This window comes from Oryzias latipes, chromosome 7 (genome assembly GCF_053564925.1).
Source record: "Oryzias latipes strain Hd-rR chromosome 7, Olatipes_Hd-rR_3.1".
In the NCBI taxonomy this organism is placed as follows: domain Eukaryota; kingdom Metazoa; phylum Chordata; class Actinopteri; order Beloniformes; family Adrianichthyidae; genus Oryzias; species Oryzias latipes.
Genome location: NC_136243.1, coordinates 13,749,073 through 13,765,291, shown reverse-complemented (window position 1 = coordinate 13,765,291; position 16,219 = coordinate 13,749,073). Strand labels below are relative to the sequence as shown.

The following is a 16,219-nucleotide window of genomic DNA, read 5'->3' as shown; positions in this document are numbered from 1 at the left end:
TAACCAAAAACTTTAACCAAAACTTTAAATAATTTAAAAAACACACTAACCAAGAAGGCTGCATGAGGAAACGAGTAAACTTGCAATGTGCAATATAAGTGATCAATATTGCAATTACGAAATGACTTACGCTACATAAAAAAAAATAACTAATACATCATTTCCAATTCACTGCAAAAGTTTTACTTGAATAAAAGTCAATGCAACCTAAACGATATTCCAAATGACCCTCGTCTACACAGGAGGCAGGGATCAAACATAAAAGAGGTCCATCTGATTGGTTAAAGGACTTTATTTCATTTGTCAAACACTTCAAGCTGCCATAATATTGCTTTCACATGTGTGTAAACATTAAAGGTAACTATTTATTGCAATTTACGCTGTCTGTAGCAATACGCATATTGCACAGGCTATTGCGATAATGATAAATATGAAATTTATTTGGCAGGCCTACTAATGAACACATTAAAAAGACAAAAGAAGAAAAAACACATACAGTCCTCTTCCTACACTATTTTATTCTAATTTTTAAAAATCCAAATAAGCCCTAATACCACTTTAAAGTCCTTCTCCGATAATCTTTTGATATATTGTAAAAGCATTCCCAGTGGACCTTTAATTAGGTTTACGTTGTTTTTACACTCTCAAATATTTACTTGCAATTTAACACAATACTATACTACACTATACTATATTCCAAATGAGTATTTTTTATTTTGTAGGAGTTATAAAATGTATATATTTTTAAAATTCCAATTGTCCCTAAAACACTAATGATCATTTTTGTCATTCACATAGACAACAAAAAGCACACAAAAAAAAACTAAATAGAGTTTTGACAAACACATGACAGCTACTGATTATTAATCCTGTTTCAAACTATTAATATATAAGCATAACTTCAGGAGGCTCTTTGCGGTGGAAAATTGCACATAATCCTCGAATGAAGAGTTCTGGGAAGCATCTTTGGGAATATTTGGTTGGTGACACACTCCGCGCGCGGCCTTCGGGAGGAGGCGCGGCCCCTTTAAGGGAACCATGGCACCGCTCGAGTCGAGGCAGACATCTTTCAATGCAAGAATTTTCCTTGCATAAATTATGTTCATGACGTAGTGCAAAAGGGCACTTTTAGGGCAAAATTGTCCAATTTTACAGCTCAAAAAGGGACTCAGTGAGCCACCTAGGGGGATTTTCGGTCATTTTGAGTGTCGCGGGGAGGGCGTCGTCTTTGCATTTAGTGGGGAGAAGCCCGTCGTTGCAGCCCTGCTTATCAATGCAAATGCCTCTCTTTTGTGTGCAGTTACAGCGCCTGTCTGGGAGCTGAGGTGAATTTATAATGATGCGTGACTGAAACAAGCGGCGACAAGGAGCCCCTTTGAACGCGGCGGAGTGCGGAAGAACAGGCGGCTTTTGCGGTAAGTTGGAGAAAATAGAGCGGGGCTGTGTTCAGGCTCGGTCCTCCGCGTCGCAGCGAAATGGCGAGAGGAAATGAGTTTGGGTTAATATGCAATGCTCGTAATTAGCATAATTTATATATTTATGATAAAGAGAGGGAAATATCTAATTTTCAGTCTCGGCACGGGTTCAGAGGGCTTCCTGCTGTCCGTGCTCGGTGCTTTGCCTCTGAAGTGGCCGACGCAGAGGGACTTTTATTGGCCGGGATGGGGGTGGGGTGCCCGTCAACCCCCGCTGAAGTTTTGACAGATCCCCTCCGCTCCTGACCGAGCTCTGCTGCAGGAAATAGTCCTCTACGGAAGCTGGGATAAATTTGGGTCACTTCGTGCCTCTTTGGAGGCAGTTGTCTACATTTTTTGTGCATTTGAAACATTTTTTGGGTCTATTTTCAGGACCTTCTGGTCCAACAACCACTAAGCATTTTCCCCATAAACATACAATAAAGTCAGCTCTAAAGACACACTCCAATCAAAATTATGTTTTTTGACAAAATCTTGTTGCATTTTTCTCACGATTCGTCATATGACGAAAACTAAGATTAAAATTGTGTCTCTGAGTATTTCTTGATTCAAATCGCTGTAAATCAGGAGCAGATGAAAAAAATGCTTTTGAAAAAGCTTGTAGACGAACTACAATCAGCTGGCCAAAAGCTCCCTGCTCCATTCCGATGCATCCACTTATAGAGGACTGGATCTATGAACGTCTTCGTTTTCCACATCTCAGCTGGAATCTGGCTCAGAGCTGTACAGCTGGATGGCTCCAATGTTACTCGCCAGTTTTTTTATGCCGGTTATGTCATGTTGGGGCTGCGAGGGCCTGGAAGCTAGCGGGAGAGCACGTAAACAAAGGCATGATGGGGAAATAAGTGTAGGCTTACTTTGTGCCAACAGTCCCGCTCACAACCTAATGAAATTCTAAGCTCTGCAGAAACTATGTACTAGAAAATGACACAGGTTTTTTTGATGTTTGGATCGCAGTGGGGGTTTAAGGGACTTGGGAGTTGTATGTTTTTACATTTACAAAGTCTGCATGACGAATGAGAGGGTTTTGCATGATTTGTTTATGCAGGACGCCCAGGAGAACTGCAGCGGTTCATCTCGCCATGAGCTCCAATAATCCTCCTTCCAAAGATGCCCCTCTGACTGTCAATGAGCAGGTAACTTCCACCTGTCTGTCACAGTACAGAAGGACTCATCCATCCGTCCATCCATCTAGGCCGACGGCCTGTTGCTGTTTTCCCCTCATGTCCCATCTCACCACATGATAATGGGACGATTAACTGCCACCCGTCAGCTTTCTATGTTTTATTACCCACAGCTTGGTGCCACGTTATCAGTCTTTAAACTGTTGTTTTTAATAGTCTTTTCCCCCATTCCTCCTCTCTACGTACATTTTTGTCTTCAAATCAACACAATACTGTTTTGCTGAAATAAGCTTGAACCATTGACTGTATATGAGAACTGGACTGAGGGACTCCCCCCCCCCCCACGTTCCAAATGTTAAAATGTGATGCCTTTAGCATCCGGTGTTCACACCGGACCGTCGCTACCAAACACTAGCATGTGTATCTACAGTTGACAGAGGCTTAGTGCGGAATGTTGAAGCGGTGCAAATCTTCCTGCAGTCTTTTCTTTTTCACAGCTTTATTTCGACATATAAAAGACTTGGTGTCCGTGCACAAACCACAATTGTTCATTTCTACGGCATGATTGCTTTTCAAATATTTGGCACAGCCATGAATTATAAAGGATCCTACCCATACACCACTACCAAATCCGAGTCCCTGATTGGTCAAAGTTCAAATGGCTTAACGTTCAACGCGGCTTTAATGGCCGTATAGTTTGTACGTAGGTTCCTTTGCTCCAATTCTCTTCTACAGTCATTGACTCAAAAGTTGCTTTGCTTGACTCTTTTTGTTTTGTTTTTGCTTGTTTGTTTGCCTGGGATCATCCCGTCCTAACACATGCTCGGCTTCTCTGTTTTCCTTAGCCATTCTCTGTCTGAAAGCAGGCGTCTTTTTTCTGCCATTAAAACCCTCCACTTTGAAATTCCCTGCCAGAACAACCAGGTATGCATCATCTTCCTGCATTCGGCCTTTGCACCCTCTCCCCCTCTCAGCTGTCTTGTGCTAGTCTTGTCTTTGCTAGGCCTTTCATGACCTCAGATCATTGACTATGTTGTTATTGAGATCGCTGCATCCCGTTAGAGGTGGGGAAATGCTAAATTTAGTGAATTGAATGACCCCAGCGATGTGAGCCTTCACGCACATTATTCAGAAACAACTTTAAAGTGATTCTTTTTCTTTCCAGCTGCATTTGAGAGATCTGAGAGATTGATTTTGCCGCAGGTGATTGTCATGTCTGGCCATGAGACCATACGGGTGCTAGAGGTGGAGGTCGACGGATCTCAGTCGTCGTCTGCATCGGATGGGAAGAGCGAGGGCAAAGCTGATGAGGGCAGTTCTGCGGCTGGAGAGCAACCCGCGGCCAGGAGTGCCCCCAAAAGCGTCACTGTGTCCACGAGTGCAAGAGAAGCAGGTAACAATATTAGAGATTTACACACAGATTGTGTTGAAATACATGCACATATCTGCCCCACTGTCTATACATACATCACACATCAGCTGCAGCTTGGATAACCCCTTTTCCTCCTGAAACATGCAAAAAAAAAAAAGTGGCACAAACTCCAACGTTTTTAAATAACTAAAAGACGCACAATAAAAACTTTTAAAAAGTGGATTGCTATCAAATTTTGAGTTAGTTTCTTGTCATTTTGGAGGTCAGAAAAATGTTTTATAGTTTTTTAAGAAAATATATGGAGTGAGAATAAAGTTATCAATGATAAGAATAAAAACTGGTCATCATTGAAAATTCCAGGTGTTGCAGCCGCACGAAAAGATGCAGAGAGGCAGGAGCTAAACTGCACTTGTCTATAGGATCTCATGCAGACCACGACTGTCCCATAAAGACATTACATCTTCTGGTTTCTTCCAAATAACCAGCGGTGACCAAGGTCCCATTCATTCAAATATTAACAGTTTGTAACATTTTATTTGATGTCCACAATGGATTTTTATGGGACCTAGAACTCACATAGTCATAATAATAACTTTATAATGTAAATAACCTCCGTCTGCACCGTTCACACACCAGACCCTACAGGCTGATCACTTATAGGCTTCTGTCGAACAAGTCTGCTTTGAAACACGGACGACCTCTTTGAAAATAAACTCCTAGAGGTTGGCGGAAGTTGACTCCTGCTCTGATCCCGCAGCGATGGGCGACCAGCAGGTGGTGTCAGTCGGTTCTCCTGCTGTTCAATCGCTGACTCCTGCCGTCCCGATCAGCGTCTCACTGCCTCAGCCTCAAGCCGCCATGCCTATCACCGTACAGGGCTGTCCGCAGGTACAAACACAAATCTCTTGTTTAAAGTTGCTTCATTGTGTGCAGGTTCAAAACTAAAAAATAAAAATGCTGCTGTTTAGTTCAGAAGTAGAAGTGAAAATAAGGAGCCAAAGCTGCATTTTTCTGTAGATCTAGACATAAATGTTAATCTAGATTCTCGTTTGCCTCACTAGGTGCTGACGCAGGAAAGTCTGGCTACTCTTATGACCGGGATGATGGCTCAGACGGGGTCACTGGGGCAGCCTCTGCTTATTCCTCTCAACATGTCTGGCTCCATTGGCGGTCAGGGTGGCTTAGCGGTTCTGACTCTCCCCACCACCAACGTTGCCACCCTACCCGGTTTAGCAGCCACAAACGCAGCTGGAAACCTCATCAAGCTACCCTTTACTGGCCTTCAAGGTAAAAAAGTGTGAACACTTGAAACACGACAGGTGTTTTATTACACACATTAAGCCTCGTTGAGACGTTTTCCTCATTAGAGAATGTTCATTAACTTCTTCAGCTGCAACCGTCCTGAACTCCATTCAGCCCCAGCTGCAGACCAGCGCGCAGACGGTCTTTCAGCCTCAGACGGCCTCCATACAACCAGTGCAGACTGCTGTGCAGCAGGTGACACCTCAGCCAGCGCAGGTGACCAATGCTCAGGTCGCAGCTGTCCAGCCGAGCTCTGCTGCCTCCACGGTGTCGCCCAACATTTCTGTCGCAGCTCTTCAGACTGCAGGACTGTCCATTAACCCCGCCATTGTAAGACTTGAAAAACGCTCCTCTGCTTCGACTTTTTTTCCCTTCACAGCCCACCCTGAGAGTTTCAGCTTCCTATGTTTAATTTTTCACAGATCAGTGCTGCCTCTTTAGGAGCGCAGCCACAGTTCCTCACTTCCCTCACCTCCACACCCATCCTCAACAGTGCCATTTCCAGCATGGCTGGCATCACCAGCCAGCTCATCACAAACGCCCAGGGACAGGTAGGAGCCGTACTTTTACACTTTACCTCTACCAAAGTAGCAGCGCCGGTTCTGACTCGCTTTGAATAACCGTAGCTCTTTAACCATTTGTGCAATTCCAACAGATTGTGAAGGCTGAGAAAAGCAGCTTTGCGCTGAGATGGAACACTTTAAAGTTCCACTCCGATCATCTTTTGATCTATTGTAAAAGTTTTCTCAATGGTCTTTTGATTATGAATTTACTTTTTTTAACCACACCCTGTGTCGTTATCTGGGACATACTTTCTGCAGAGCACCACTCATTCATTAGAAATTCCCCTCTGAGCTTTGGGTGGGACTGTTGGCACAGAGAAACCCTGCCTCCCTCTTCCCCATCCCACCGCTGAAAGCTCTCTGTTTACAGACCCGTTTACAGGCCTTCACACCCCAGCCTAACATTAACGGTGCATCAAAAATGGCGAGCAAAATCGGAGTCATCCAGCCGTACAGTTTTGAGCCAGATTTCAGCTGAGACGAGGAAAACATAGACGTACGTGGATCTATTTGTCTCCAAGTGGATACATCAGAATGGAGCAGAGAGCTTATTTTAGAGTATTTTTTCTATGTAACAAATTTTATCTTTTTCAAATGGAATTCTTTTGTCTGCTGCTGATTCACAACAATTTTAATGAAAAAATACTCAGAAATTAAATTTTGAGCTTAATGTCCTCTTATATATTTATGTCCTCCATGAGAAAAATGGCACTAGAGCATGTTAAAAACAATATTTTCCTTGGAGTGGATCTTTAAAGCTTTCAGAATCTGTTGGAATGACGTTATTTGAGCAAAACAGTCAAAGAGTTGCCGTTCATTAAGTAAGGGTTAATGGCCGACAAAGTGTGCATTATTACTTTTTAACGCACTCAGTAGAAGCCTGAAGCAGTTGCTTCCGCGGTGTGTGTTAAAAAGTAATGACGCACACTTCGAAAGCCATAAACACACTTATACCATGGTCACTTACAAAAGCAATACATATTAACCAGTTTTTAGTCCTTAATTCTTGTTTTTTTTCCAATTTGGATTGCTTTTCTCACAAAAAGCGCCGCACCACCGATGCAGTCAAGATGCGGTGATATATATATATATATATGCTGATCTTTCCGGTGGGTTGAATAAAGCATCAGTTCAGAGAGAAAGTTCACCTTTTATCTCTAGTTTTTGTCCAAATGATGACGCAAAAGGTTGTTTTAAAGAAGCCGGCGCAGTGACACAAAACATTCAAGCTAGGTGACCGGAACCGTGCGGTTATCAGGTTTTAACGCACACCCAGCAGCCAATCAGAATCGAGTATTCACCCGGACCATGGTATAAAAGTGTGTTGTTTCCTGTCTCTGGGACAGCTCAGATGATAAAGGGTTAACGTGGATGCTATCAGTGTCGCAGATAAAGTCGCCACACATCTTGTTTTGTAGATTAGCAGTTCATTTTCCCGTCGATGCTGATTCTGAGCTCGTCTCTTACCGTATTTTCCGGACTATAAGTCGCTCCGGAGTATAAGTCGCACCAGCCCAAAAATGCATTATAAAGTAGAAAAAAACACAGATAAGTCGCACTGGACTATAAGTCGCATTTTGACGGGAAATTTATTTAACAAAATCTGAGACCAAGAACTAATAACTTCCACAACCTCATATGACACAATCATAGCAGACTGTTTATCTCATAATTTCACAGTAATTCTTTCTCAAACTTATTTATTTATTCCTTTCATGAAGCATCATTGGCCAACTCATACTCTGTTTTCATCCTGTATTTGTAGAAACAGTTGTCATTTTTATTGCATTTCTGAATCTATGAAATCATTGGAAAATAAAATATTATGTTGTTAGTCTTCAAGATCTTGTTGTAAAAAAAGTTTACTGATTCTCTGAGTCACTTAACATACTCTTAACACTTAACATACCTCATCCATCAAATTGACCCAGGAACATCATCTCTGGTCGTCACAAATGAACATAACAGGAGGGTTAACAATGTATTTATTTCAATTTATTTCTAATATAAGTCGCTGCGGAGTATAAGTCGCACCCCTTGCAAACTATGAAAAAAAGGGCGACTTATAGTCCGGAAAATACGGTAATGCTTCATAACTGCAGCTCCTTCAGGAACCGTGTGTTTCTTCTTGGCGGGCTGCGTTTATACAGTTGAATTTAGCATCCATACAGGCATCATGTTAAGAATAACTTTAGCTTCACATGCTGAACACGGTTTAACTCACATTGGAAGGCTGCAACTAAATCAATAGGTCAGCATTTTGTTCCTAAACACGTGAACCTTTTTGATCGACTCTTTTTCTTGACCTCAAGTTAGAAAGCCTTTAAATGTTATGTTCATGTTATTTATTCAGCTGCTTTAAGAATCAAAACACACACACACACTCTTGTGATTTGATAGAAACTAGCTAAACAAAGCTTCAGCACTTTCTGGAGCTAATGTTCCTCCTTGCTAGCAGTAGGTGTGATCGCTCAGAGAAGCGGCCATGGATGTGTTAAGAGGAAAGTAATTCTGCTGCATCTGAAAGGCAATTTAGTTGTTTGTAAGCCACGCTCAGAAGCTCTGCTGAGTTGGCTGTTACTGCTCACGGCCCAAGAACAACATCTTTTTTGTAACACTGCATCCCCACTCTGAAAAAAAATTTTTTTTAAGTCCATTTTTTTAATGACTGTATGGCAGAGGTTGGAGAAAAAACTTTGTACTGACAACATAAGGTACCTGGCAATTCAAAATACTTTCTCTAATACGTTGTTTTATTTTGAAAATATGCCACCTTCAGCAGTTGACATGAAATTAACTTAAAATTAGGGTTCATTTTAACACATTACACTTTAGTATGAATGTAAGGAAATTGATTACTTTTAGTGATGAAGAGCAGCTTTGACCAGAATAATTGTTTCTTTAGAATTGACTAAGCAGAAGTGGGTCTAAGAAAATAAAAGTGGGTGTGGCTTAAGGTGGAACTCAGTTCAGACCAAACCTAATGCAGGTGCACATCACACCTGAGGAAAACTCTCCTGGTTCAGGATCAGAAAATTCTGTCCACAGAGAATGTAGTCTGTCATAAGTGCAGGTAGAAGAAACTGAATACTACAACACTTGAAATGTAATTCTACTATTTATGTTTTAATTATACCAGATTAAAGTTCCCAGACTGTGCATGTTCTGGACCTTTTTTGTTTTTAACTGACACTTTTCACGCACTTTTATTTTGAAAAGTTGGAAAGCTAGAATTAATCTCGGTTCAGCATTTTTGGAAATGACAGATACTGATTTTATAAAATAAATGAAAGTATTTAGGTTACCAGTCATAAATGTTCCAATGTAGCAAATAACAAAGAAAAGAAGGCCCAGTTCTACTTTTTCTACGGTCGTTCATGATATCTCAGATGTTTGTTTTGACCTATATAAACATAATTATTTAAGTCAATGATGCAATCTGACCATCAACAGACCAAGAACAGTTTTTTGAACATGTACCGTGTGTCCCTTCTCTTCTTGTGTAGCAGAATCTGATGGGTTTTCTGTTTTCTTTTAGAAAAGGGGCAGGCTGTGGTTGAACTCAGCATTTAAAATAAATCAATACTTCACTACCTTAAGGGAAACTTATGGAGTACGTGGATTGTCAGGATGAGACACTTGAATTCTTGAAATACTTATGCAAAACAGCATGAATGTCATTCATTTAAATCATGCTGCAAACAAGAATTCCTACAGTGGGGCAAAAGGGTATTTATTTATCAGTCATTTATCAGTCACCATTTCTGCAAGTTGTCCCACTTAAAAAGATGAGTTTGGTCTTTAATTTTCATTATAGAAGCACGTCAACTGCGAAAAACAAAATGTGAAATAAAAAGAATCCAGGAAATCACATTGATTGATATTTAAATAATGTATTTGTTTAATGGAGCTGAAAATAAGTATTTGGTAAAAAACAAAAGTTCTCCTCAGTAGTTTATTGTAACCTTGGTTAGTTATGATAGAGGTTGACGGTTTTCTTAAGGTCTTCTCCAGGTTTGAATTTTAGCTGCTATTCTGGTCCATTCTTCCATTCAGATCTTCTCAAGAGCTGAGATGTTTTGGGGCTGTTGCTGGGAAACTGAATTTCAACTTCCTCCACACATTTTCTAGATCAAGGCTGCTCATTCCTGGTCCTCCAGATCTACCATCCTGCCTGTTTTCCAGCTCTCCCTGCTGATTACCTGGACCAGGTGTGCGCATTCAACCAGAATGCGGAGACATCTGATTGAGATGATCAGCAGGACCAGGAATGAGCAGCCGTGCTCTAGATCCCTCTGGGTGATGTGTTTGGGATCATTGCCCTGCTGGGAGATCTAAGCGTGTTTAATCCTCAATGATGGAAGGAGGTTTTTGCCCAAACTCTCACAACGTCATGTGTTACTATAGTAACTTTTGTTACTGTTGTCTCAGCTCTCTTCCCCTGTGTAGTTCTGGGATTATTCTTTTTTTTGTTTTAATTTTCACCATTTTGCATGTAACTTGGTACTTGGCCAGGTGAGATCTTCCATGGAGCTCCAGGTGGAGGGGGGTTTTAAGTGATCTTGTTTTTTTTTCTAATTTCCAATAGTTGCTCCAACAGTTGATGTCTTCACATCAAGCTGATTGCTTATTGTAGGTTGGAAGAGCTTCTTTTTTATGTGATTTCGTGGATTCTTTTAAGTTTACCTTTTGTTTATTTTACAGTTTACAATTCAGCTTTTTAAGTGGAGCAACTTGCAGATTCAGTGACTTTTTTTGTTTCACTGTCAGTTTCAGAATCAATTCCAAAGAGATTCAATTGGCATTTGTCTTATGTGATGTTCAAATCCACTTTGAACTAATGTTACAGGTCATTGGGACCCTCCCCTTGTTGGTGAACCCAGGTTCTTTAGCAGGAGGAGCCACGACCTCCACCCTCCCCCTCCAGGGTCTCCAAGTCCAGGCTGTAACTCCACAGCTGCTCCTCAACACCCAAGGCCAGATCATTGCTACTGTAGGGAACGGACCTGCTGCTGTTGCAACCTCTGCTGCAGTGTTGACTAAAGCTGCTGCTCCTCCAGCTCCTAACAAGCCAAGCACGCAGGTAAGTAAAGGGACTTATGACAAATAATTCTCTAAAAGCAGCAAATCAATAATCGGATCATTAAAAACATTTTGTTGTTGGGAATCAGCCATAAAAGGAAACATCCAAATCTATTTTTTTACCATCCCCTTTCTCCCAGGCTTCAGTGACAGCTGCCACTCAGTCGCCTGTGGTCATTGCTCCGCAGCCGTCTATGTTGAAGACCGCCGCCACACACCCCTCCATGGCCCCCATCAACTGTGGAGAACTGGCTAAAGTGGGCCAGCTAGTCAGCAGTACGTATTTCTGGCTCTCCTGAATCGACAAGAAAGACATCAAAAGTTTCCTTTTAACATGACTCTTCACCATCGCAGAACCGCAGCAGACGGCGAGCAGCGAGGAGGGCATCAATCTGGAGGAGATCAGAGAGTTTGCCAAAAATTTCAAGATCCGCCGGCTGTCCCTGGGACTCACGCAGACGCAAGTGGGGCAGGCCCTGACTGCGACTGAGGGGCCGGCCTACAGCCAGTCTGCCATTTGTAGGTAAATGACATGCCATGTTGCTTAACCTCATTAAACGCTGTGGTATGTGAAGCCGGTTGTGGATCATTTTCAGGGCAGCTTATTTAGGTGTCTGAAGCAGAAAAGGCAAGAATAAAGCGCTCTGGCAAGTTTTTCATTTGAACTTTACTCATTTCAGAAATGTGCTGCTTTAAAATGGATGATAACCCTCCCAGTGGGATTAAGAAATGCAGCTTTATGAAGCTAGTGGCAATGAGAGGCCTAATTATAAACCATTTCTCATGAAAATAAAAATAAACTCAACTTATCCCATCTAAAAGTGCAGTGTTATATAAAGTTGGAGTTTGAAATCAGCTAACCAAAGTCTCATTTTTCTTTTGTAATCTATGGAATTTTTTTTTTTTTTTAAATACAGGTTTGAGAAGCTGGATATCACCCCTAAAAGTGCTCAGAAGCTGAAGCCGGTTTTGGAGAAATGGCTCGCCGAAGCGGAACACTGGAATCAGAAAGGCCAGCAGAATCTGATGGAGTTTGTCGGCGGCGAACCCTCAAAAAAACGCAAACGCCGCACCAGCTTCACGCCGCAGGCAATCGAAGTTCTGAACTCGTACTTTGAGAAGAATGCCCTGCCCACGGGGCAGGAGATTACGGAGATTGCAAGAGAGCTGAACTACGACAGGGAGGTGGTGCGAGTGTGGTTCTGCAACCGGCGACAGACGCTGAAAAACACCAGCAAGATCAACGTCTTCCAGGTTTAGGAGCTGTTTTTTTGGAGAGCTCATTGGTTTTCCCTCTCGGGGGTTTCTCTGTGTAAGGAAGCAGCATAGATGCAGATTGTGCTCTGAATTTGAAGAAAAATGGTCCGAGAAAATGAAGGACATCATGCGTGTCATGAAAGAGCCCTAAAGAAGAATTTCTACTGATGTTTTAGGGCCGCACATGGAAGACACCGGGTCAAACTAGACGGTCCCGTCATGTCATGCAGTATTTAGAACTTTTTCTACAAGTGGTTTTATAAGCTAACTCTGACTTATCTCCAGTTGTTGCATTCGGTCATTTTAGTTACAGTCATGTTCAACATCAAACGTTGAAATTCTTTTGACACTCTAACGGTTATTTATTTAACATCTGTGTTGTGTTTGTCCTGCATGCACGCTTTCTTAGCCGTCATAGGAGTGAAGACTTTTCCAAGGCAAGAACTCGGGCACTCTTGAGAGGGACGGTCTTTCATCTTTGGACTCATAAACCTGCTCTGCTGTTTGTGACAATCATCCCATCTGCTGCGTACACACTGGGCACGTGGAGCGCTTCCAAAAGGCGCTGAATGTGGGTTTCTGAACGCGCTTCTAGCAAACGGTGTTCACACAGGTCTGTTGATACCCGATACTAGCCCAAGTACCTACAGCTGGAAGAGGCTCGGTGCAAATCTCGTGAATCTTACTCCTGGGCGTAGTGGGAGGGGGGTCGACCTCCAATTGTGGGTTTGATTTCTGCCTTGCAAGGCAAGGTGTCGAAATGTCCTTGGGCAGGACACTGATCCCCACCTTGCCTCTCTGGTGGAAGGTTGGCGCCGGTCTTCAGCAGCGGAGCCGCCACCAGTGTGTGGATGTGTGTGAATGGGACTGTGACTGTAAAGCGCTTTGGGCCTTAGAAAGAACTTTGTGTGATAGAACTCCAGCCGGGGACAAACCAGAATTATTCATTTTTCCTTTGTAATCAATTTTTTTATTGATTGACACTTCCGTGTTTTGAAAAGAATGTCACTACCAAATTCCAGTCCCTGATTGATCAAAGCTCAACTGGTTTAACTTTTATCGTGCGTGTAGTTGCAGCGTGTTTTGTACGTATGGTCCAAAAACAGACTTAAAAGCTTGCCTAGCGGTGCGTGAGCGCGGAAGTTTTGAACACGGAAGGCAGAAACGTTCACATGCGTGTTTAGATAGACTTTTCATTGAAAGTGGTCGCTCAAACGCACTGTTCCGAGCCCGGTGTGAACGTAGCGTAAGACTTTTTTTTTTTTTTTTTTTTAAGATAGTGAGACAACCGCTGACGTTCTAAAATCATTTTCCAAACTTGTCAAACATTCAAACTGTTTTTGCCGCCCTAAAATCTACAGAACGGGGATGAAAAGCCATGTGGGATGCTCACAGAATAGCAGATTAATTGCAATAATAATCCATGGTGCCACACTAGAAACTATTATTTTTTGTTTTGTTATTTTGCTTGTTTCATATGTGACTTGTGTAGAAAATAACTCCTGTGCTATAAGTTGTGTAATTTCACCATTGTGTCTTGTTTTACACTTTTTTGGTACTTTTTTTTGGTGTTCACTGCTTTGTCTTTTCCTTCAAAAGCCCTATCCTTTTTTTCCGCAACCTTTTTTTTTTTGGTTTAATTTATCTTTTAAAATCTGAATTTCATTGGCCAAATATGAAATTGACCTTTATAAACTTTCATGTTGCCTGGAACATTATTGCTTGAGGATGTTTTGACGTAAAAATCAGTCAAACTGCAGTGAACTATTCAGCAAATATGTTTGTTTTATTTGACTGGGAAGGAGTTTGCAGATAGTTTGTATATGCAAGGTGCAATTATTTTTAGTAGGGGATACACTTTGGCAAATTTCTCTATTATGATAACAGAAAGTTTAGGATGTTTGCACTTTAACCCCAGAAATTAGGAGAGATACTCATGAGACCTAAATAAAAAAGTCATAATTTCTGTCAGTAAGAGACTTTTTAGTAGTTAAATAAAATCAAATATTTGACCAGAAAGAAGCTCTGCGAAATCTTTCAGAAATGAGGAAATAGCGAAATCTTCTTGTGTAGGCTAACTGTAGATTACAACAGAATATATAAGTTAATATGCATTACTTAAAAAAGGCCTGAGCTCATAAGAAGAATGATGTATTTTGTGCTCTTCTCCTAATTTGCCTCATTTCTTAACTTACCAATCATGAAATAATGACACGGACCTGCTTTATCATATGTATAGCTTCTATTCTTTATTGTACTCATACATTATATTGCTTATTGTGCTATGTTATTAAGAAATTGCTAAGTTGTAAGAAGCTACCATTCATTTCAATTGTTCTTTTTTAAAAGAAAAAAACAATTGAAGGCCTGATTGAAACAAATGAATGCTAATGTCGTTTTCTGTCTGATGAATAAACCCTCTTTATAAATCACTTCTTTTGTGTTCAAGAATTCAGTTTGTCCAAAAATGAAACCAAACCACACAAGTTGGGGTTGTCCAGAGGAAGTGTTGTAGTTATTATGGGATGGCAACAGGACCTATAGCTTGACCACGAATTTGTGGCGAAATGTGACATTTGCAGATTTCTTAAAATGTTCACACAAAATGAGAAACAAAATGTTTGCGAAATCTTCGTGAAATTTTACACACCATAAACAGCTGTTTTGTTGACCTTTGACCTCGAAAAGAGGCAGTCAGTTTTCAGAAAAAGAACCCTTTTACCAGTTTTGATCTTTTGGCTCCTCTTTGAGCATCCTTGAAAAAAGTGTTGGTTTTAGACGTTGCAGATTTTAGTGTGGTAAACTCACAAAAGTGGTGTTACTCTGTTGCTTGCAGTTTTTGCCAGAAGACCGTGAAAATTGAATACACAAATCACTGGCTCAAGCTGAATGAAACGATATAAAGCACGATATGAACATATAAGAAATGTGGGCGTGGTTAACAAAAACACTAAGTTGCCAAGGAAATCCAAAAGTAAATTTTTACCTTTTTCGCCTCAAAATTTACGTAGACCTGCTCGTCACCCCCAGGTGACCGAAAAATGAATTGATTACTCTGGAGAAAAAAAAAGCCAGTATTTTGAAAACAGAGGCAGAGTGAAGGGCCCGAAGCAGCCCCTCAGCCAGTGAGGGAAGCTAAACAGAGGGCAATAAGGGGGGGGCAAGTGCTAAGTATCACCCTGGGGCCGTACAACGCAGCTGTATGCTAATTTAAATTGAGTTCCATACAAATATGATGCCATAAATTCCATAAGGACATTTATTCATTGAGTTTATTTACTTAATAACATGTTAAAATGACTCCCAGCTGTCACTGTGAAACAGTTTACAACTCACAGCTCAGCAGCTCACAGCACTAGTTAGTTAATCATCACCTGGGTAAAAACAAAGTGCTGTTTTGATATAAGTGTTAACATTTAAATGAAACAAGTGGTGGTGGAAATCAAACATGAACCTATTTGTTTAAACTTCTGAAATCACTAATTGCTAACAAGTTAATAATAATCTAAAATCTGACCACCATGCAAAATGATAGATTTTGTCAGATTAGTGTTTAAAGTAATGTCAATGCAGAGACTGCTATGAAAAACTATTAACACTGAAATAACATCTTCTGGCGAAGGACGTGTGATGATGCGAGGCTGTAGCTCCATGACTGGAAAACCAGACTTGCTCTCCTTGGGGGTAATCTCAATGCAAAGACAAATTGAAATAAGATTCTGCTCTTAGTGCCATTTATCTCTACGATCTCAGCCAAACTGTTCATCCTAGATGACAACACTTACAGTTTTATCCTTTGAAAGATGACTTCTAAGATAAGATAAGATAAGATAATCTTTATTGATCCCATGTTGGGGAAATTCAATTGCTACAGCAGTTCAGTGCAAAAAAGTCTAGAGTTTTCATTTTTTTAAATCTAAATTCAATGAAAATTGTTAGTCTGTCTTATTTTTTCTGCAAATCAACGACACAGAAAAAAATCACTTTGCTTTTGCATAAATATTAGGTGATTTTTTTTTCTTTTTTTTTCTTTGCACAACCTAC

General features: G+C 41.0%; 1 protein-coding gene across 2 annotated transcripts; it reads left to right on the top strand.

Annotated features, from left to right (window-relative positions):
- The first annotated feature begins 1,029 nt into the window (after positions 1 to 1,029).
- pou6f1 (POU class 6 homeobox 1) lies at positions 1,030 to 14,607 on the top strand. Of its 2 annotated transcripts, XM_011477539.4 has the most exons (12): positions 1,030 to 1,415; positions 2,524 to 2,611; positions 3,445 to 3,523; positions 3,803 to 3,992; positions 4,729 to 4,859; positions 5,033 to 5,258; positions 5,362 to 5,603; positions 5,696 to 5,824; positions 10,686 to 10,919; positions 11,059 to 11,194; positions 11,273 to 11,441; positions 11,836 to 14,607. In XM_011477539.4, exons 2-12 carry the CDS (start codon positions 2,604 to 2,606, stop codon positions 12,176 to 12,178), a joined length of 1,887 nt encoding a protein of 628 aa, XP_011475841.1. In that variant the 5' UTR covers positions 1,030 to 1,415; positions 2,524 to 2,603; the 3' UTR covers positions 12,179 to 14,607. The 2 variants fall into 2 exon arrangements, with proteins under 2 accessions (XP_011475841.1, XP_011475842.1); XM_011477540.4 differs by lacking the exon at positions 3,445 to 3,523 and having other exon boundaries at positions 1,032 to 1,415.
- Positions 14,608 to 16,219: the final 1,612 nt, after the last annotated feature.